At 38.8% G+C, this 21,819-nt stretch overlaps 2 protein-coding genes across 3 annotated transcripts in view; one reads left to right on the top strand and one right to left on the bottom strand.

Moving 5' to 3' along the window:
* The window catches only part of LOC114208524 (uncharacterized), a 42,320-nt gene extending 33,422 nt beyond the window's left edge, over positions 1-8,898 (bottom strand). Inside the window, exons 1-2 of the mRNA XM_028102597.2 lie at positions 8,761-8,898; positions 1,972-2,097 (exon numbers count right to left, since the gene is read on the bottom strand). Of these exons, the coding sequence (XP_027958398.1) occupies positions 1,972-2,097; positions 8,761-8,898 (264 nt within the window). The remainder of the gene's footprint in view (positions 1-1,971; positions 2,098-8,760) is intronic.
* Positions 8,899-19,009: 10,111 nt separating this feature from the next.
* Positions 19,010-21,819, top strand: part of MTHFD1 (methylenetetrahydrofolate dehydrogenase, cyclohydrolase and formyltetrahydrofolate synthetase 1) — a 61,535-nt gene continuing 58,725 nt past the window's right edge. The window contains exons 1-2 of one of the 2 annotated variants that reach the window (XM_028115078.2): positions 19,044-19,148; positions 21,118-21,261. Coding sequence is in view for 1 of the 2 variants with exons in the window: in XM_028115004.1 (XP_027970805.1) it covers positions 19,108-19,148 (41 nt within the window). In the remaining variant the exon portion in view is untranslated. Of the gene's footprint in view, positions 19,149-21,117; positions 21,262-21,819 lie in introns of both variants that reach the window. The other variant, XM_028115004.1, reaches the window with a different exon arrangement.

The raw sequence follows: 21,819 nt of genomic DNA, 5'->3' as shown, positions 1-21,819 counted from the left end.
GAGCCCGATGCGGGGCTCGATCCCAGGACCCTGGGATCATGACCTGAGCTGAAGGCAGATGCTTAACGATTGAGCCACCCAGGCGCCCCAAGTACTTAGAAATTCTTAAAAATAATTTACATATTTTCTTTTGACAAGGTTTAAAACTTGTGATCTTTTTTGACGATTTGGTTTAAAAGGTTTCTTTATGAATTAAGCATAGACATAAACCTTAATCTAATCCAGATCTGAATGATCAAAAATCTCAAATTTAGTAAATATTAATAGGAAGTTATATTGTGGACAAGAAGAGTGATGCTACCCATACTAAAACTGCTACAGTTTTCAGGTATTGGCATTACATTTTTCTGGGAAAAAAAAAAAGACAAATTAAGAAATCTTTTCAGTGTTATAAAATGGATTGTATTTATATAAACTCCATTTAAATTTAAGTTCATTCACCTCTATGCTAAAGGAGGGAAAATATTAGAATAAATAAAATTGAAAGAAATATGTTTTTATCTACGTATCTACAGATATAGATACATATTTTCTATTTTGAGAGAGAAGGTGCATGCAAGTCGGGGAGAGGGGCAAAGGGAGAGGGAAAGAGAGAATCTTAAGTTGGCTCCACGCTGACTGTGGAGCCTGACTTGAGGCTCCATCTCATGACCCTGAGATCATGACCTGAGCCAAAATCAAAAGTCAGATACTTAAACAACTGAGCCAGCCAGGTATCCCTCTTTATCTATATATTTAAAGAAAGCCTGGAGTCAGACTATTGAGAGATGAGACAGCAGAAAAGAGGCCCCAAGGAATAAGGAATAAGGGCTTAGTTTTGTCTTCCCAAAATTCATATGTTGAAGTACTAACCCTCAGTGACTCAGAATGTAACTATATTTGAGGACAAGGACTTTAATTATTTATTTATTTGTCAGAGAGAGAGAGAGAGAGAGAGAGAGAGAGCACAAGCAGGAGGAACGGCAGGCAGAGGGAGAAGCAGGCTCCCCACTGAGCACAGAGCCAGAGATCATGACCTGAGCAGAAATCAAGAGTCAGCTGCTTAACTGACTGAGCCACCCAGGTGCCCTGAGGACAGGGCCTTTAAAAAGGTAATTAAGTTAAAATGAAATCTTTAGGGTGAGCCATTAGCCTATGTGACTGATGTTCTTATAAGAAGAAGAAATTTGGACACAGTTACAGAGGGAAGACTGTGTAATGACACGGAGAAGAGATGGCTATCTATAAACCAAGAAAAGAGGTCTCAGAAGCAACCAACCTTCTCACCACACACACACACAGTCATTACGTGAGGTGATGAAAACATTAATTAACCTTATTGTGATCATTATTTAGCAAAATATATGTATATCAAAACATCACATTGTCATCTCAAACTTACATAATGCTGTATGGCAATTATATGGCAATAAATCTAGGAGGAAGAGGAAGAGAAGTGGCAGGCAGAGGGAGAGGGAGAAGCAGGCTCCCCGCTGAGCAAGGAGCCTGATGCGGGGCTCCATCCCAGGACCCTGGGATCATGACCTGAGCCGAAGGCAGACGCTTAACCAACTGAGCCATCCAGGAGCCCTGTTTCATCAAGTGTTATATAAGACTAGTGGATATTTTACATCTGATGCTATGTTTTAAATAGGAACACAACCTTTCCATTAAAAAATGCTTAAAACATATAATTGATTATTTTTACATAAATTTTGAGCATGGCAGTTCCTAAACACTATTTTAACACTATAGCATTTAGCAATCAACTCAAAAGCACTTAACTACGTATGATCTTCAAAAGGATTTATCTGGCAAAAGACAGATTTGGGTCTAAATTAGTGCTCTTCAGTGATAAGACAGTTCAATATTGAGAGAAAAGCAAAACTGAGTTAAGATAATACTTTGAGTCCCTTATCAGAATGTTTCTCTCCCTACTTTTACAGAGGATATAATTTCCCTTGGCATTTTATTTTCAGATAATCCATATACCTCCGCCAAAAGGTTCTTGTTTTTCACCAACAAACCAGTAAGGTCAGGACGGACTGGGTCAGCTGCCCTTTTGTTGTACATCATTGGGTTCTTGGTGGGAACCACAAAAGGTAGATCAAAACAAGCCTACAAAGAGAAATTACAAATTAATTAACTAAACATGTACCCTATTGATCAAAACCAACAATGTTCTAACCCACAGAAGCTCAAATAAGTAGCTTGAAACAGAATACAACTTTAAAATATTTATTTGGAGGTGCTATGGTAACCAATGCAATGGGTCTCAGGAAAATAACATGTTGACCTAAAAGACCACTTTATGTTTTTTAAAAAATTGCTACCTGATAATATATAACACCTTAAATAAAGTACATCTAAATAAATATAATTTCTAAGAGTATAGGAATCAAGAAAACACATATAAGACATCTGGGGAAATTTTAACTCACATCCAATAAAACCTTTATAGAAACGTGAAATATTAGAAGGCCACTGATGAAAGATATGCCACTATTTGTTTTATTTTTGGTTACAAATCACTTCCTATGCATTACATTATTATACAAATTAATTTTTTAAAATCTGATTTCAGTAAATCAACAACAATTTTGTGTTTCTTCCACACCTATATCGAGGGTAAAGATTAGGGCGTATTTACCTGTAATACAATATCTCCTCCTATTGTCAAAAGGGTGTGCAAAGTGTAATTGTAATTTGTATAACTTTTGTTAAGAACAAAGTTTATGGGTGCCTGGGTGGTTCAGTCCTTAAGCGTCTGCCTTCGGCTCAGGTCATGATCCCAGAGTCCTAGGATTGAGACCCCCATCGGGCTCCCTGCTCTGCAGGAAGCCTGCTTCTCCCTCTCCCACTCCCCCTGATTGTGTTCCCTCTCTCACTGTGTACTCTCTGTCAAATAAATAAATAAAATCTTAAAAAAAAGGAACAAATTTTATATGATTCAAATAAAACCAAGAAAAATGCATTAACATAAATCTCTAAAAAGTGTATAAATGTATCACATGGTACTTAAAGTACTAAAGGAACAAAATGTATTTTTCTAAAGTTATCAGGTTTTAGAATTTTATGCTTACTAAGATACTAGGAAATAGAACTGCACAAGAGGATACAAAATAACTATGTTTAACTATTTAAAGAAATAAAAGAGGGGTGCCTGGCTGGCTCAGTAGGTGGAGAGTGCAACTCCTGATCTTGACATTGTGAGTTCAAGCCTCAGGTTGGGTGTAGAGATTACTTAAAAGTAAAATCTTTGGGGTTCCTGGGTAGCTCATTCAGTTAAGCACCCACTCTTGATTTCTGCTCAGGTCATGATCTCAGAGTCATGAGATTGGGCCCTGTGGGCTCTGCGCTGAGTGTGGAACCTACATAAGATTCCTTATCTCCCTCTCCTTCTGCCCCTCATTCCTTCTGCTTGCACACACTCTTTCTCTCTCTAAAAAAAATAATAATAATATTAATATGAAATAAAAATAAGTTTTTAAAGATCTTTAATAAAAAATAAAAGAGAATTTTGAAAATATAAATAAGTCACAAGACCACAAAAAATAAACATGTTGGAAAAAACAACTAAATAAGATTTCTAGAAATGAAAAGTATAATAATTTTAATTCAAAAATTGAATGGAGGGGTGCCTGGGTGGCTCAGTGGTTAAGCGACTGCCTTCAGCTCAGGTCATGATCCCGGAGTTTCGGAATCAAGTCCCACATCAGGCTCCCTGCTCAGCAGGGAGTCTGCTTCTCCCTCTGACCTTCTCCCCTTTCATACTCCCTTCACTCTCTCTCTAATAAATAAATAAATAAATATTTTAAAAAATTGAATGGACACATTAAAAAGCAGATTAGACCTACCTGAAGAACGAGTGAATTTATATGAAGGAATTATCAAGAGGACAGCATATGGGAAAAAATAAGTGGTAAATGTAAAAGAGAGTTCAATGACACAGAGAACAACATGAGGTGGTCTATCATATGTCTATTTGGAATCCAAGAATTTTATAACTTAGAGAATGGGAAGAGGAAATATTTAAAGACATAATGTCTAAGAATTTTACAGAATTGTTGAAAGATATCAATAAAGTGGTCAAGCAAATCCCAAGAAGAGTAAATAAAAAGAATTCCTTACCTAAACACTCATAATGAAATTGCAGAATGTCAAAGAATTATCTAAAAAGCAAATGATAGAAAGGACAGATAATTACAAAGAAATGGATGTTGGACTGGGGAGTGACTTCTCAAGAACACAGAAGCTAGAAAACAGCAAAAGGATAGCTGTAATGCACTAAGAAAAATATATCATCTTTCACTGATTCTGAGACACAAGTTTTCACATCTCTGCAACTGGGATGCATCTTTTTTTTTTTTTTCAGATTTATTTATTATTTGAAAAAGAGAGAGGGAGAGGGGAGAGGAGCAGAGGGAGAGAGAGAATCCCAAGCAGACTCCCTGCTAAGCATGGAGCCCAACACAGGGCTCAGTCTCATGACCCTGAGATCATGACCTGAGCCAAAATCACAAGTCAGATGCTTAACCATGTGAGCCACCCAGGTGGCCCTAACTGGGGTGCATCTTAAAGTTGGTATCATTTCATATTGTGGATAAGTTAGTTGGCAAAATTTTTAAATTTTGTAATAGTGCATAAAATAGTAGTGTTTCTTCAAATCAAGGATATATTATAACCGGCAGTTAGAATTTTATACTGAATGAAATTGTTTTAATATGGGGTAGCACAAAGACATTTTGGCAAACCAAAACTGAATTTACTAATATGCCCTCATTTAAGAAATTCTAAAGGATAGATTTCACATAAAAAATTAAGTCATAAAGTCTGAAATACCAGCAAGAATAGTGGACAAAAGGGGTGCCTGGGTGGCTCAGTCGTTAAGCATCTGCTTCAGCTCAGGTCATGATTCCAGGGTCCTGGGATCGAGCCCTACATCGGGTTCCTTGCTCAGTGGGAAGCCTGCTTCTCCCTCTCCCACTCCCTCTGCTTGTGTGTCTCTTGCTGTGTCTCTCTCTGTCAAATAAATAAAATCTTAAAAAAAAAAGAATAGTGGACAAAAATAATAGTAAATATGTGGGTATATTTAAATAAGCATTAATTTAAAAAATTTGATTTATGGGGTTGAAAATAAAGAATAGAACCAATACAGGACAAAAAAAATGCATATACATTGAGAGGAGAGAAATAGTCTAAAGCACTATAAAATGTTCAGATTTTTCAGAAGTAACATAAAAATTCCAATTAACTGTTAATTATACATGTTAAAATAGCTAATCTAAGTAGTAAAACAGGGGTCATATAGCATATAACTTCTAAACTAGTAGAAAAGGAAAAAATGGAATGAAAAAAATCAATACAAACAACCAAACAAAAATATCAGTTTTTGACATGATAAGAGGAAGGAAAAGGAACAGAAAAATAATGGGACAATAGAATATGCATAATGTAATGATAGAGATATCTCCAACTAGTAAGTAATATCAATAAATGTAAATGGACTAAACTTTCCAGTTAAAAGCAAAGATTATCAACATTATTTGAAAAAGCAAAAAACTGAAAACTCACATGTCAAATAAGAGTTTAATAGATAAATAACTTGTGGTATATTCATACAGTAAAATAATACACAATGATGAAAGTTATTAATAACTAGATACAGCAACACAAATCTCACAAAGCAAAAGAAGTAACAAAAGAATAAAAGCAGTATTATTCTATTCAAACAAACTTTCAAAATGTATAAAAATAATTTTAATTAGGCATACATATATGGGTGATTAAACTAGGAAAAAAAACAAGGAATGATTAACACAAAATTCAAAATATCCACTATTCTGGAGCATGTGGGTGGCTCAGTGAGTTAAGTGTCCAACTCTTGATCTCTGCTCAGGTTTTGATCTCATGGTCGTGAGTTCAAGCCCCGCATTGGGCTCCAGGCCCAGCATGGAGCCTACTTAAAAAAAATTTTTAATTAAAACAAAAATAAAATAACTACTATTTTGAATTTTAGGTGGCAGCAAAGGGATTCAGTTAAGAAGGGGCACACAGGAAGTGTCTCAGTTACTGGCAGTGCTCTATGGAACTAGGAAGCAGGTTCACAGGTATTTTTCTTATTATCTAATCTGTGTGTATACTTTTTTTTTAAAGATTTTATTTATTTATTTGACAGAGAGAGAGAGAGACAGTGAGAGAGGGAACACAAGCAGGGGGAGTGGGAGAGGGAGAAGCAGGCTCCCCGCTGAGCAGGGAGCCTGATGTGGGGCTTGACCTGAGCCGAAGGCAGACGCTTAATGACTGAGCCACCCAGGGACCCCGTGTGTATACATTTTAAAATTTTCTAAGTATGACATATTTTAAAAAATAAATTCATACACAAAAATAGATACTTTTGAAAGATGCATATATATTCAAAGACATATATCAAACATTAGACTGAGAGGAGATAGAAATGGAGATGGGGAAAAAAAAGGAAGAGGAAGCTTGCACAGAAAGATGATAATGTACAATGAACTAACATGACTAACTTGACAGCATATCTGAGATCTAACACAAGAGTACATTGATTAAAATGTGCTAGGTGTCTTATTTAGTACATTGCAGTATCACTACATTTTTTAAATAATTGTATTTAATATTTTTTATTCCCTCTTAATACTTCAGTGCATATTTAGCTTTCAGCATTATGTAAGAAAGGTATGTACAGAAAATATTCATTTTTTTGCAATATCATTAAGATTTAAAACACCAATAATAAAAATAAAAATAATAACTATGATATCCAATAGGCTTTTAATTTATAAAAATAAGAAATAGTCACCCTGTAATTTAATTTTTGTAGACAGCTCTTTCAAATACAGCCTGAAAATTTTTTTATTTCATATTTAGAAGACATGGACGAGGAGGCATGCTGTATAAGAATACTCACTGCAAGCTGTTTATATAAGAAAAAATAAAATGTATAACAATTGTGATATATTAATTTGTAATGAAATTCTATGCAGCAGTTAATGTGCACATACTAAACTTATGTGAATCAAAAAGAACTTTCAAAAACATAAGATTGAATGCAAATAGCATAGCAGAAAGTTATGTCTAGAATATCATTTATGTAATTTTTTAAATGCCCAAAACAGAAGTATCCACATATATGTAAGAATATAGTTATATACTTAGTTCAGTATAGTTATCTCTGAAAAGGAAAAAAAAATGGTCCAAGATGGTCAAATAACACTTCATAGAGCCTTGTAATAGCAGCTGCCTTAACACCTCCTTCTCTCACCACCTCAGACCCTCGGTGCACTCACCCCCCTTCAGTCTACTAACCAAGATGCCTAATGCTCAACAGCAGGGACTCCCGGGCCTGCCCCAGTGCTAGGAATGGCAAAGATTCTTACTGGTTAATGTCTGATCCTACTTGTGAAAATTTTTAAATCATCCATCCCAAAAATTGGGGATGGGATCAAAAGTTACAAAACAGTCTTCAACTGTTATCCATGAAGTTTTCTCTCTCTCCTTTTTCAAGATTTTATTTTTAAGTAATTTCTACACCCAACATGGGGCTGGAATTCATGACCCTGAGATCAAGAGCCGCATGCTCTACCAATTGAGCCAGACAGGTGCTCTGGAAGTTTTATCTCTTTTAAAAAATGAAGCAAATTTGGGGGGAAATTTCAAATTTAAATCTGTGCGGTGGGTATGTGTGAATATATACATATATACACGTAACATTTATCTATTCATCCGTCGACTTACTTACTTTTACTGTAAAACATTTCCTCTCCTAGCAAAGAAACTAGGCTTGTCATCCTCATTTAAAGCCAATAGAGGGAGGAGGAAATAAACTATTCTAACCCCCATCTTCACCCCAAGCTCAGGCTTCACCCCCTAGATGCTTTACTGTAAAGACTGGGTGGATCTTTCTCGTGGTCTTAAAAATATTAATGGAAGGGACATCAACTGATCCAAGAGGATATTTAATTTTCAGGAAGATTCTCATAGGGTCTAGCCCTAATAAAACAAGGCTGTGAACCAAGGGGGTAATTTGGTGCACTAGAAGGTAATGGGACTCAGACTACATAGTTCTGGCCCCGCATCACTGTGGCCTCTCTCATGTTATTTCCTAATTTAGAAAATTATGGGGTTGGATCAAATTATCTTAGAGGCCCTTTAGAGTCTACTTTTATATTGTTTTGGGATTGTTGGGCCTCAGTGAAATGTCAGAACCACCAAAAAGGCAAAATATAAATAAAATCCACTTTGAGGTTCCATTAGATTTAGATTCTTCACTGCTCCTTATTCTATTTTTTTTAGAGATTTATTTATTTATTTATTTATTTATTTATTTATTTATTTACTTGAGAGAGAGAGAGAAAGGGAGAGAGCATGCATAGTGTGAGAGGGGGATAGGGAGAGAGGGAGAGGAAGAGAATCCTCAAGCAGACTCCCCGCTGCGCACGGAGCCCAAGGCAGGGCTCGATCTCATGTCCCTGAGATCATGACATGAGCCAAAACCGAGTCAGCTGCTTAATTGACTGAGTCACCCAGGCACCCCTGCTCCTTATTCTAGAGTCAAGCCAGAATCAAAAGAAATGAAAGATCATTTAACCTCATGTCTTGGGTCATTCACTAGCAAGGACATGAAAGGGTGCTAGCACAGGCCAATGGGCAAATTGAACCAGACTTTCCTTTCTTCTAGCTCTCAGTTGTGCAGTTGTTGTTTTACCTCTACCTTCTAAGAATGGGGCAAAAAATAAATGCCAGTGTACAACTCACCACTGGGCTACTTTTCTGAGATGTGTGAACTGATAGATGCTTGACTTTTGATGACTTAGCCTCATGGAGCCCTTTGCTTTGGCGAGTAGCAAGCCTTCCTGGATCTGAGTGGTTTAAAAACTGGAGAGGGCCTGACATGCTGGAGATAAAAGAAGCATGAAACAGATCTAGTAATGGTGATCCAAGGTGCTTCCAAGGAGAGTCTGCATAGAGCAGTCAGGAATTGATGCTGAGGTATGCCCAGCAATAATGGCAATGTCTTCAGGAAGGTTCCACTTCAGATCCTCACAGTTTAGCCAGACTTCAGAAGGTGCTGCCTGCTGAACCTGTTGCTTGGAGACAAGGCAGATCTAGTTTCTAAAGATAGTATCAAACCACTCTTTAAATTGTAACTGGTTGAAACAGCCTGCTAATGTACATATATGCACTCATATCATACTTAAATGCTACTTATTAATCATATTTATGCATACCTTACTTGCAAATATCCTTCATTTTCAATTTCTCTAACTATCAGGAACCCTAACTATATCCCTTGAGATTCAGCCAAAAGATAAAAAATCTAACATGAGTTAATAATGTAGCATCTGATAATTTACCACAAAGATACAAATGTAGGGATCCGAAGGGGTACGTGCACCCCAATGTTTATAGCAGCAATGTCCACAATAGCCAAACTGTGGAAAGAGCCAAGATGTCCATCGACAGATGAATGGATAAAGAAGATGTGGTATATATAGACAATGGAATATTATGCAGCCATCAAAAGGAATGAGATCTTGCCATTTGCAACGACATGGATGGAACTGGAGGGTGTTATGCTGAGTGAAACAAGTCAATCAGAGAAAGACATGTATCATATGACCTCACTGATATGAGGAATTCTTAATCTCAGAAAACAAACTGAGGGCTGCTGGAGTGGTGGGGGGTGGGAGGGATTGGGTGGCTGGGTGATAGACATTGGGGAGGGTATGTGCTATGGTGAGCGCTGTGAATTGTACAAGACCGTTGAATCACAGATCTGTACTTCTGAAACAAATAATGCAATATATGTTAAGAAAAAAAAGAAGAAGATAGCGGGGGGGGAGAATGAAGGGGAGTAAGTCGGAGGGGGAGACGAACCATTAGAGACGTTGGACTCTGAAAAACAAACTGAGGGTTCTAGAGGGGAGGGGGGTGGGGGGATGGGTTAGCCTGGTGATGGGTATTAAAGAGGGCACATTCTGCGTGGAGCACTGGGTGTTATGCACAAACAATGAATCATGGACCACTACATCAAAAACAAATAATGTAATATATGGTGATGAACATAACAATAAAAAATTAAAAAAAATAATGTAGCATCTGATAGCTCATAGTAGTCTTTCTGCCCCAGAGGAATGTAAAATGTAACTTTATATTATAATTTTTATAAATTCAGTTTCCCAAGAACTTCAGTACTGCTTTAAATCCATATTTCCTACCCAGTTCAATTTCATATATTATCTTTCTTTTCTAAAGTTAAAGAAAAAGAGGAAAGCCATCTTCCATGTGTTTATTGGGTAATAAAAACAAAAACAAAAAAAATGGAGATTTCTTTTTTAAGATCAGGGGATGTATGGGGGAGGGGGAGGAGAAAGCAGATTTAGAAACTGTGGGCTAGGGGGGCTGCATGTAAGTAGGGTATGTGTTTCCTTTGCTGGTCGGTATCTTCCAGAAAATTGAACTTTCCCAGAATACAGGAATTTTCATTGAGAAAAAAAAAATCAAGACGGTGTGATTTGAATAACATGGAACAAAAAGCATGAAGGCCTGATTTTATTCACTAACCCTGAAATCCATTTTGAAATTCCTGTATTATTTCATTTTACTGATATTAAAGGCAATTATTAAAGAACAAATATCTCTGGGGTGCCTGGCTGGCCAGTCAGTAGCATGTGACTCTTGATCTCGGGGTTGTGGGTTTGAGCCCCACATTGGGTGTAGAGATTACTTAAAAATAAAATCTTTAGGGGCACCTGCATGGCTCAGTCTTTAAGTATCTGCCTTTGGCTCAGGTCATGATCCCAGGGTCCTGGGATCCAGCCCGGCATCGGGCTCCCTGCTCCCCGGGGAAGCCTGCTTCTCCCTCTCCCACTCCCCCTGCTTGTGTTCCCTCTCTTGCTGTGTTTCTCTCTGTCAAATAAATAAATAAAATCTTTAAAAAATTAAAATCTTTAAAAATAAATAAATAGAATGCAAATATCTCTAGTGAAACTTTATTTTATTTTTTTTAAAGATTTTATTTATTCATTTGAGACACAGAGATAGAGAGAGCACATGAGGAGGGAGAAGCAGGCTCCCCACTGAGCCAGGAGCCCAATGTGGGGCTCGATCCCAGGACCCTGGGATCATGACCTGAGCCAAAGGCAGACGCTTAACCGTCTGAGCCACTCAGGCGCCCCTCTAATGAGACTTTAGTCTTTTTCTCAATTTTCATTATTTAATACCTAAAAATCATTACTGCATTAATTCCTTTTCTAAGAACCAAAGAAGAGAATCAAAAAACAACTTAAGTTTTGGTGAATGAAAAAGGACAATAAACTGCTCTTCAGTCCTGGAATGAGAATGATAATGGAGACAAAGGACTTCTTAAGAATTCTAATCTTTGCTTTTATTTCCTTACCATTTTACGAATTTTATGCTCTATTAAAAACAAAGTTACTTAATGAGTTTCTCCCATATTGCCTAAAAAACAGGCTACTATGTGGGCCAAACTATACCTCTAGAAGCACAAACATATAAATCCTTCAACATCAGCTCAAACACCACCTCATTCCCTGATTCCAGCAAGGTGAGGGTAATCTCCCTCTTTAACTCTTGTAGTGTATGATCTATATTTCAACTGTTATCTCATTCAATATTGTATTATGTAAAAATCTTATCTTTCCTACTACATTAAAGGTACCTAAGAGCAGGATCTATTTCTTTTTTTTTTTAATTTTTTTAAATTAACATATAATGTATTATTTGTTTCAGGGGTACAGGTCTGTGATTCATCAGTCTTACACAATTCACAGCGCCCACCATAGCACACACCCTCCCCAATGTCCGTCACCCAGCCACTCCATCCCCCCCACCCAAGCAGGATCTATTTCTGGTTTATTTCTATCATCCCATAATGAGCACAAAAAATACATATTAAACAACTAAAGAACCCAACAGGAAAAGAAATTCCTTAATACGAAGTTAACTTATATGGATAATAGTACTGTTTTCCCAAATTAACCTTGTATAATAAAAATGTATTAGGAGACTAAAGTAAATAAAATACAGCAATATGAAATAATTGTTCTGTGGTGGTAGGTTTATACATGACTATTCCATTTTTCTATGTGCTCATAAGATTTATCAATACCTCAAATTAGAAAGATATAGTATGCTATACTTCACTATGCTTCAGAAAGTAAAAACCATGAATTTTTACCATATCAGGCACGAGAGAAAATTCCAAATCAAAGTTCACTTCCCAGAAGAAACCTGAATTGTCCAATCTGAGTGGCTGCCTTGCACAATTTGCCAGTAGAATGTTTGCGTATCAAAGACGCTGTTTCTAGGTAAACGCATCACAGAGGTCCAAGGAAGGGAAAAGTCCTCCTTGGAGTGATGCAGTAAGGTCTATGGTTATTTCCCTAATTAATGAAGTGAAAACATAAAAGTGGTTTTCATCCACATTAGTAAACTGAAGAACTCTTAAAGTGATCCCACTGAAAGTAAACCTTCTAGTAAATCTTTCCTTTGTGAAATTCTTGAAATAGTTTAAATTTTTGTCTCCAATACCTACACCTCTTCAAGGGAGAAGTACTTTGAGAGGAGAAAGGATTGAGTCAATCTGCTATTCCTAAAGCAAAAGATGATTTGTCTGGAACACTGATATTCTAATTCTTGGGAAATAACTTTTACTCTAGACAAATTGTGTCCCTATTATGTATTCTTGATACCAGATCCTTATGATTATACTTCAAATATCATCTAATCTAGTGGTTCTCAACTCTGCCTGAACATTAGAATCTCAAAGAAAACTTAAATAAATATTGATACCCTGGTCCCACCACAAGTTCTGACTTGAAATTGGTCTACATTGGAGGCTACGCATAATCTTTTCTCTTTAAAGCTACACAAGTAATTTTAATGTGACTGTAGGGTTGAGAATGACTGTTTCACTGTCTTCATTTATAACTGATAAGAATGAGGCAGCGAGAAGTGACATTCATTGGAATGAGAGTATTAGTTAATAACTAAACTAGGAAAATAAATACTCTTTTTTTCCCCTAAAAAGATTCTAAAAATTACATCCCCGAGCAGCAGGAATATAAGTATGAACACGACAGGAAATGTATTACAAAGCTTACATTCTGGTGGAAAAAGTGAACAAGGATATAAAAAAAAATCATTTTAAAAAGTAATAGGTGTTGTGAATAAAATAGGCTAATATGACAGTTATAAGGTAGATAAGTGGGCAGTTTTGATAATGTAGTCAAAGAAGGCCTGTTTTACATGTATTAACAAAAATTAACTCATATTATACATTTTATTGGATAGCCTGCTTTCATCACTTAACAATGTGTGAAAGCTGTCCTATACATCTATACACATTTATTACCTATCTATTGCTCCTTTAACAACTATATCCATCCTGAGGGAGATTTTTTTACTATTGAAATCAACCCTGTGAGGAACACTTTGATACATATATCTTTGTGTTTATGTGTAAATATTACTCTAGGATAAATTCCTAAAAGTGGAATTACATGGTCAAAGAAAGCATATATTTGGGGTGCCTGGGTGGCTCAGTTGGTTAAGTGTCTGACTCTTGATCTCAGCTTAGGTCTTGATCTCAGGGTCGTGAGTTCAATCCCCACACTGGGCTCCATGCTGGGCATGGAGCCTACTTTAAAAAAGGAAAAAGAAAAAAGAATACATTTATCTTTCTGATAGATATTATCAAATTACCCTCAAAAAGTTTATAAAAAATGGAGCTTCTGCAAAAAGGATATACTTTTTTTTTCAAGCAAGCACCAATAAGATCATTTGAATAAAAATATTTTGCCTTTCTATTCTCTGTGAAATGATCACTTCTCAATCTTTACCTGATTTGACCAATCTGCAATATATTTGAATTACCCCTCTCCCATAGAACACTTTCTTGACCTGTCTTTTAAAGCTGTCTGCCTTTGTGGTTTTCCTCATAACACACTGGACTCTGCTTTTCAATCTGCCCTCCTGGTTCCTCCTCATTTCCTTGAAAAAAAAACACTGAAGTGCCCTAGGGAATCAGTCCCTGGCTCTCTCTCTACCTACACCCATTCCCTTCATGGGCTCTTACCTAATCTCATGGACTTAAATATCTATTTCCATTTGGATATCTAAGAGGCATCTAAAAACATCTAAAACTGAATTAAAACTCAAAACCTGCTCCTGCCAAAGTGTTATCTTATTTCAACTCAGTAAATGACAACTCCACTTTTGCAGTTGCTCAAGCCAAATCCTTTCTTTCATTCTTACACCCCAACTTCCTCTTTTCATTCATTCACTTGAGCATTTCTGTTCAAGTCAGATTCCCCAGAGAAGCCTTTCTTACCACATTTCTAAAACAGTACTCTCCTGCCTCTTCCCACCATTACCCATCCTCTTAGCTTGCCTATTTTTAAAAAATGACATGTCTCAATGTCTAAAATTATATATTTCTTTATCATTGTTTTGCTTACCAGAATATTAGCTGGGGGCAGGAACTTTGTTGGTTCGCTATAGTCTCTCTAGCACCTTGAGCAGTATTTTTTGTTGTTAGCACAGTAGCCACTCAGTAACTATTTGCTCAAGGAATGAATGAATTACGCAAGTCATACAAAGATATTATTATTATTGAAAACCAGGCTGTTGGGGCACCTGGATGGCTCAGTCGTTGAATGTCTGCCTTCGGCTCAGGTCATGATCCCAGGGTGCTGGGATGGAGCCCTGCATCCAGCTCCCTGCTCAGCAGGAAGCCTGCTTCTCCCTGTCCCACTTCCCCTGCTTGTGTTCCCTTTCTCACTCACTCTCTCAAATAAATAAAAATAAAATAAAATAAATAAAATAAATAAAATAAAATAAAATAAAATAAAATAAAATAAAATAAAATAAAATAAAATAATAAAAAAGAAAACCAGGCTTTTGAGCTGGCAAAGGCAATATATTTAGAGATGAAGGAAGGTTTGGGGCCTATTCCAGGCACAGCTATACAGCTTGGGCAAGTTGTCCTTCAGTCTATTTCTCCATCTGTAAATTGGAATTTTGCCATCTTCCTCACCAAACAAGACAGCTGAAATAGTCAATATCTATTTGGTACTATAAGCTGCAGAAGTTTCACTACCTACAATTTACCAGGAACATTTGATTCAATTTTCCTCTTAATTTTATCTGTTCTGGTCAAACACAATATAATGGCATGTGTTCAGAGGTCCTCATATAAAGTTATTATATTACATCACTATATTAAGTATTATTAATTTGTGCTTTTTTTCTAATTTTTTTAAAATTTAAATTCAATTAATTAACATATAATGTATTATTGGTTTCAGAGGTAGAGGTCAATAATTCGTCATCTTATATAATACCCAGTGCTCATTACATCACGTGCCCACCTTAATGTCCATCACCCAGTTACCCCATCCCTCCATCCCCCTCCCCTCCAGCAACCCTCAGTTTGTTTCCTGATTAAGAGTCTCTAATGGTTTGTCTCACCTCTCTGATTTCATCTTGTTTTATTTTTTCCTCCCTTCCCCTAAGATTCTTTGTTTTGTGTCTTAAATTCCACATGAGTGAGATATGATAATTGTCTTTCTCTGATTGACTTATTTTGCTCAGCATAATATACTCTGGTTCCATCCATGTCAATGAAAATGGCAAGAGTTCATTTTTTGATGGCTGAGTAGTATTCCATTGTATATATACACCACATCTTCTTTATTCATTCATCAGTCAATGGACATCTGGGGTCTTTCCATAGTTTGGCTATTGTGGACATTGCTGCTATAAACATTGGGGTGCAAGTGCCCCTTCGGACAATTACATTTGTATCTTTGGGGTAAATACCCAGTAGTCCAATTGCTGGGTCATAGGGTAGCTCTATTTTTTTTTAACTTTATTTATTTATTTGACAGAGAGACAGAGAGCACAAGTAGGCAGAACAGCAGGCAGAGGGAGGAGAAGCAGACACCCCGCCGAGCAGGGAGCCTCATGTGGGGTTCAATCCTAGGACCCTGGGATCATGACCTGAGTCGAAGGCAGCTGCTTAACTGACTGAGGCACCCAGGCGCCCCTAGGGTAGCTCTATTTTCACCTTTTTGAGGAACCTCCATACTGTTTTCCAGAGTGGCTGCACCAGCTTGCATTGGTAAGAGGGTTTCTCTTTCTCCGCATCCTTGTCAACATTTGTTGTTTCCTGACTTGTTCATTTTAGCCATTCTGACTGGTGTGAGGTGGTATCTCATTGTGGTTTTGATTTGTATTTCCCTGATGCTGAGCGATGTTGAGCATTTTTTCATGTGTGTTTGGCCATTTGGATGTCTTCTTTGGAGAAAGGTCTGTTCATGTCTTCTGCCCATTTCTTGATTGGATTATTTATTCTTTGGGTGTTGGGTTTGATACATTCTTTACAGATTTTAGAAACTAGCCCTTTATCTGATGTCATCTGCAAATATCTTCTCCCATTCTGTCAGTTGTCTTTTGGTTTTGTTGACTGTTTCCTTTGCTGTGCAGAAGCTTTTATCCTGAAGAAGTCCCAATAGTTCATTTTTGCCTTTGTTTCCCTTGCCTTTGGAGAAGTGTCTAGCAAGAAGTTGCTGCAGCCAAGGTCATAGATGTTGCTGCCTGTGTTCTCCTCAAAGATTTTGATGGACTCCTGTCTCACATTTATGTTTTTCATCCATTTTGAGTCTATTTTTGTGTATGGTATAAGGAAATGGCCCAGTTTCTTTTCTTTTTTAAAGATTTTATTTATTTGACACAGAGAGACACAGCGAGAGAGGGAACACAAGCAGGGGGAGAGGGAGAGGGAGAAGCAGGCTTCTCGCGGAGCAAGGAGCCTGATGAGGGTCTTGAATCCAGGACCCTGGGATCATGACCTGAGCCAAAGGCAGACGCTTAACGACTGAGCCACCCAGGAGCCCCAGGAAAGGGCCCAGTTTCATTCTTCTGCATGTGGCTGTCCAATTTTCCCCACACCATTTGTTGAAGAGACTGTCTTTTTTCCATTGGATATTCTTTCCTGTTTTATTGAAGATTAGTTGACTAAATTGTTTTTCTAATATGTCCACTTGTGCAAATTACCAGAAAAAAATTCATCAAAAATTCTTTAATTCTACTATGGTACAATGTGGTTGTACAAGTATGTAAATATACTAAAAATCATTCAGTTGTACACTTAAATTAGGCGAATTTTATGGCATATAAATTATACCTCAATGAAACTGTTAAAAAAGCAAAAAAGAGATTCTCTAATTCTATACATGAGGCTACTGTAAAATATCCTCAGAATTTAGAAATTAGGCAAAAGCACCTACCAAAAGTCCCCCCGCCCTCCCCCCACCAAAGAATAAAGTGCAAAAGATGAACTCTGCCATTAGTGAAACATGCTACACTAAAACATGGTTTATAAAAGAAACTCAGATGTTTGGTCAAATCCAAAGTGACCTGAATAAAATCGCTATCTCAAAGAGATATCTGCACGCTCATGATCATTACAGCATTATTTACAGTAACCAATATATGGAAACAACCTGTACCCGTGGAAGGAAGAATGGATAGAGAGAATGTGATACACAATCCTACCCACCCACCCCCAAGATTTTCAACTATAAAAAAGGAAATCCTGCCTTTTAGGATAACATGGACCTTGAGGGCGCACACGAAGTGGAGAAAGATAAATACTGTAAGATATCTATATGTGAAATCTGAAAAAGCCCACTTCATATAAATAGAATAGAATGGTGATTGCCATTGGGGGTAGGGATGTTGGTTAAAGGGTATAAACTTTTAGGTATAAGATAAGTTCTGGGGATCTAATGTTCAGCATGGTGACTATAACTATAACTAACAATAGTTAGAGTAGATCTTAAATGTTATCGCCACACACAAAGCTATTGTAATTATGTGAGAGAATGGGGATATTAACTAACCTTATTGTAATTATTTCATAATAATGTGTACCAAATCATCACATTGTATATCTTAAACTTACATACCTTATGTTAATTCTCTCTCAATAATATCGGGGAAGAAAATAAACAAAGTGCCCTGTACAACATAACTTCAGAGCTATACTGGGATGACTGTAGCCTGAACACAGTAAGAACGCAGCTTGTTTTCTGGAGCAGAGCGGACAAACGCCCCACTTCAGTATGCAGAGTGGACGCCTGCGGGGGCGGGGGGGGGGGGAAGTGTCTGCTTGGCTGGTGGCTCGGGGTTAGTTTACATAAGGCCCGCGTCCTCTCCAACCCCAGATCTGCGCGGGCAGCTGACAAAATCTAGGCTTGCTGTGCTGACGACCCTCCCCGCACTGACCGACCCCGAGATCACCCGGGCACTTGGAGCCGCACGGCGCCCAAAGGGGCCTACAACAGCGCGCCGGCTCCGACGCTGGCCGAGCAAGCGTCACCCGAGATTTTAAAACGGTGACTGGCGCCACCCGGACCCTCCGACTCAGAATAGGGGTGGGGGCCCACAGCAGTCTGACAGCACGGGGGGTTAGAACGCCAGGAGGGAAGCCGCCTCAGGCCCTGCGGGTTTCACCTCTGTGGGCCAGCCCTGAGCCCAACCACGTACTGCGCGCGGGAGCCTGCCCGGAACTCTCCCTGGAAAGCCGCGCCCCCAGCCCCCGGGGCGACATCTTTCCCAACGCCCAGGCGATCACAGGAGACGTGTTTCCCTCCCGCGCGCGCGCGCGAAACAGTTCTCCCGCGAGATCGCCCCTTGGGCTCCGCCCGCTGCTCCGCCCACGAAGGGCTGGGATCGAAACCCGACCCGTCTTCAGCGAGTTCCCCGCCCTACACGAAGGCGTTATCTGAAACGGCTTCTTCCACCAGCCAATCATTTCTGCCAGCCACTCATCACCGAGTTCGTCCATCTTTCCGAGGCAACCGACGTCCAAATGCCCGCTCTTCGCTACATTAAGGACTTCCGTCCCCTGGACTGCGCACGCGCATCGGGGGGGGGGCGCAGGCGCAGAAGCAAGATCTCGGGGCGGGGGGGGTAGTCCCTAAACACGTGGGTTGGGCAGTCCCGTGCGCCGTTGGAGCTAGTGGATACTGAGTTTTGGTGGTGTCCGTCGTGGGCAGCGAAGTAATAAAGGCCATGGCACCGGCGGAAATCCTGAACGGGAAGGTGGTCTCCGCGTAAGCACCTGTCGTTGTTTTTAGGGCATGTTGGGCTGCAGGCGAGGGTTCTGAACATAGTGTGCGGGTCCCTACGTTCCCATTTTTTTGCTGGAGGGATACATGTAGCGCAAGAGTAAGGCCAGCCGCGTGGGGAGGGAGGACATAGTATTGAACCCGTCACACCTGAAGATCGGTCCCCTGCAGTCAAAGAATGGGGCTTTGGGCACAGTCCGAGTTTCTAGAAGGGCTGCCTGGTGCCTGGGCCCGCTGGCTATTGTGTTTTGGACCAGTACTCTTAACCGGCCCGACTGTGCTCCCCAAATGCAGCTACTGACGGCTTTCTGCCAGAAGAGTGTGGTTGGGACTGTCTGAAGCGCCGTAGTCAGAACTCACTAAGGCAATTTACCCCCTCAACCTATAATTCAGAGGTGAGGAGACAGATTAACGAGGTGAAAAAGCTTGACAAGGTCATAAGGCTGATTAGTGATGGAGGGATTCCTTGCATCCATGGCTTTTCCCACTACACTTGAGTCATCATTTGCTGAGTGGAACCTAATAAATTTCCTTTTCTTTCAATTTCATGCCTAAAAATCTTGTCTCCCTCCAGGCCTTAGAGTTACTTTCAAGTTTGGCTCTTGAGTCCTGCGACTGTTCCCTATTGCATTTGACCTCTGTTTGTTCTACCTCTACGGGAAATCAAAATGCTTAACTAGTGGACATGATTGCAAAACTTACACCCAGGAAGTACACCCTGCTGCTTTTTGTCTGGGAGGTGACTAGTGGAGAAATACCAGAGTAGAAGAGGGAAGGATATATTTTGTGTGACTCTCCTGGAGGTTGATCTTGGGACCGTTGACCTCACCAGTTATTTAGTAATTGCTGTAGTTGGCAATAGTAATTGTCCTGTGAACTTGCCAACTCTGTGATTAAAGGTTTTTGAGTGTGTTAGGGAGTTGTTGGTGAAACCCACCTGGGGCAAAATGATTTTTCCTGGAAGGTAAAGATGGTGGACAAAGAAGATGAAATGTACAGTAAATGGTAGTGAATCTTTCACGTTGGTAAAGAGGAACTCCAGACATTTAGACTAGAAATCACAATCCTTATATCTGAGGGCTTTTCAGCTTGTGCTGTGCTAAACTGCTTTGTTTCTGCTTGACTTTGCTTTTTGTTTGCTTATAGTCAAACCTACTCCCTTTACCAGTGGCTTTTTCTGATAAAGTCTTCCTTTTAGGGGCGCCTGGGTGGCTCAGTCGTTAAGCGTCTGCCTTCGGCTCAGGTCATGGTCCCAAGGTCCTGGGATTGAGCCCCACATCGGGCTCCCTGCTCGGCGGGAAGCCGGCTTCTCCCTCTCCGCCTGCTTATGTTCCCTCTCTGTCTCTCTCTCTGTCAAATAAATAGATAAAATCTTTAAAAAAATAAAATAATAAAAAAAATAAAAGACTAAAAAAATAAAAAGACTGTTTGAAGAGTTAATTTAGACTTGCTTTCTTGCAGGCCACTGAGAATAGGTGCTCGAGGGATATGATTTTGTTGAGTGAGAGCAAGTTAAATATGTTGGTTTGCTCCATAAAGGCAAATATATGCATTGTCTTGTTTATGTCTGTATCCCAAACACCTAGAAACTTTTCACTCCTTAGTAGTTGTGTGGCTTTAAGCAATTTAGTTAACCTGTGTATACCAAAACTTCCTCAGATGTAAAATAAAAATAATATCTAGGCCATTGAGTTGTTAGGAGAATTGAATGAATTTTTAGCTGAAGAGCATTTAGAATTGTTCCTGGCACATAATAAGTGTTCAATACATGTTCGCTGTGTTAATGATTAGAAATGAGTTAATGGATACATGGATGATTGATTCATTATCTTTTTGACAGTCATAGCTGCCTTGAGGTCAATTTCAGTGGTTCTCAACATGAACTCACATTAAAGTGTCATTAAAGTCACTCAGGAAGCTTTTTGTTTTTATTTTTTTTAATTTAAATATGAAGACATAAGTGAGTGTGCCTATCACAAGTATACAACTCAATAAATTTTTTGCAACTGTACTTACCTGAGTAACCCAGATCAAGAAGTGACATTGGCACCCCAGAAGCCCTCCTTCCTATACCCTCCAGTCACCACCTCCCACAAAGGTAATCATTTATCCTGACTTCTAATACTATAGATTAATGGTGTCTGTCTTTGAACTTTATATAAATAGCATTGTACAGTATAAAGACTTCTGTGTCTGGCTTCTTTCAATTAGCATTGTGTTTCTGAGATTATTTCATATCACATGTAGTTTAGTTCATTTATTCTTACTGCTGTATTGTATTCTACTATATGAATTTGCCACTATTTATTCATCCGTAGACATTTAGTTTCTAGTTTTTGGTGGTATGAGTTGTAACTGCTATGAGCATTCTTTTTCTTTCTTGTTTTTTTGTTAAGATTTTATTTATATGAGAGAGAATGTGAGCAGGGGGAAAGGCAGAGGGAGAGGGAGAAGCAGACTGCCCTCTGAGCTGGGAGCCCATCATGGGACTTGATCCCAGGACCCCAAAATCATGACCCGAACTAAAGTCAGATGCTTAATCGACTAAGCCACCCAGGCGTCCCATGAGCATTCTTTTACATGTCTTGGTGGGACATATACACATTTCTGTTGGTTACATATCTAAGAGTAGAACTGTAGAGTAGTAGGACAAAAA

The sequence above is a fragment of the Eumetopias jubatus genome, unplaced genomic scaffold (assembly GCF_037043125.1).
Source record: "Eumetopias jubatus isolate StellerSeaLion01/CBP00866 unplaced genomic scaffold, mEumJub1_p1.0 scaffold_7, whole genome shotgun sequence".
Classification (NCBI taxonomy): domain Eukaryota; kingdom Metazoa; phylum Chordata; class Mammalia; order Carnivora; family Otariidae; genus Eumetopias; species Eumetopias jubatus.
The sequence above is the reverse complement of the archived record's forward strand: the minus strand, read 5'-3'. Positions and strand labels throughout refer to the sequence as shown.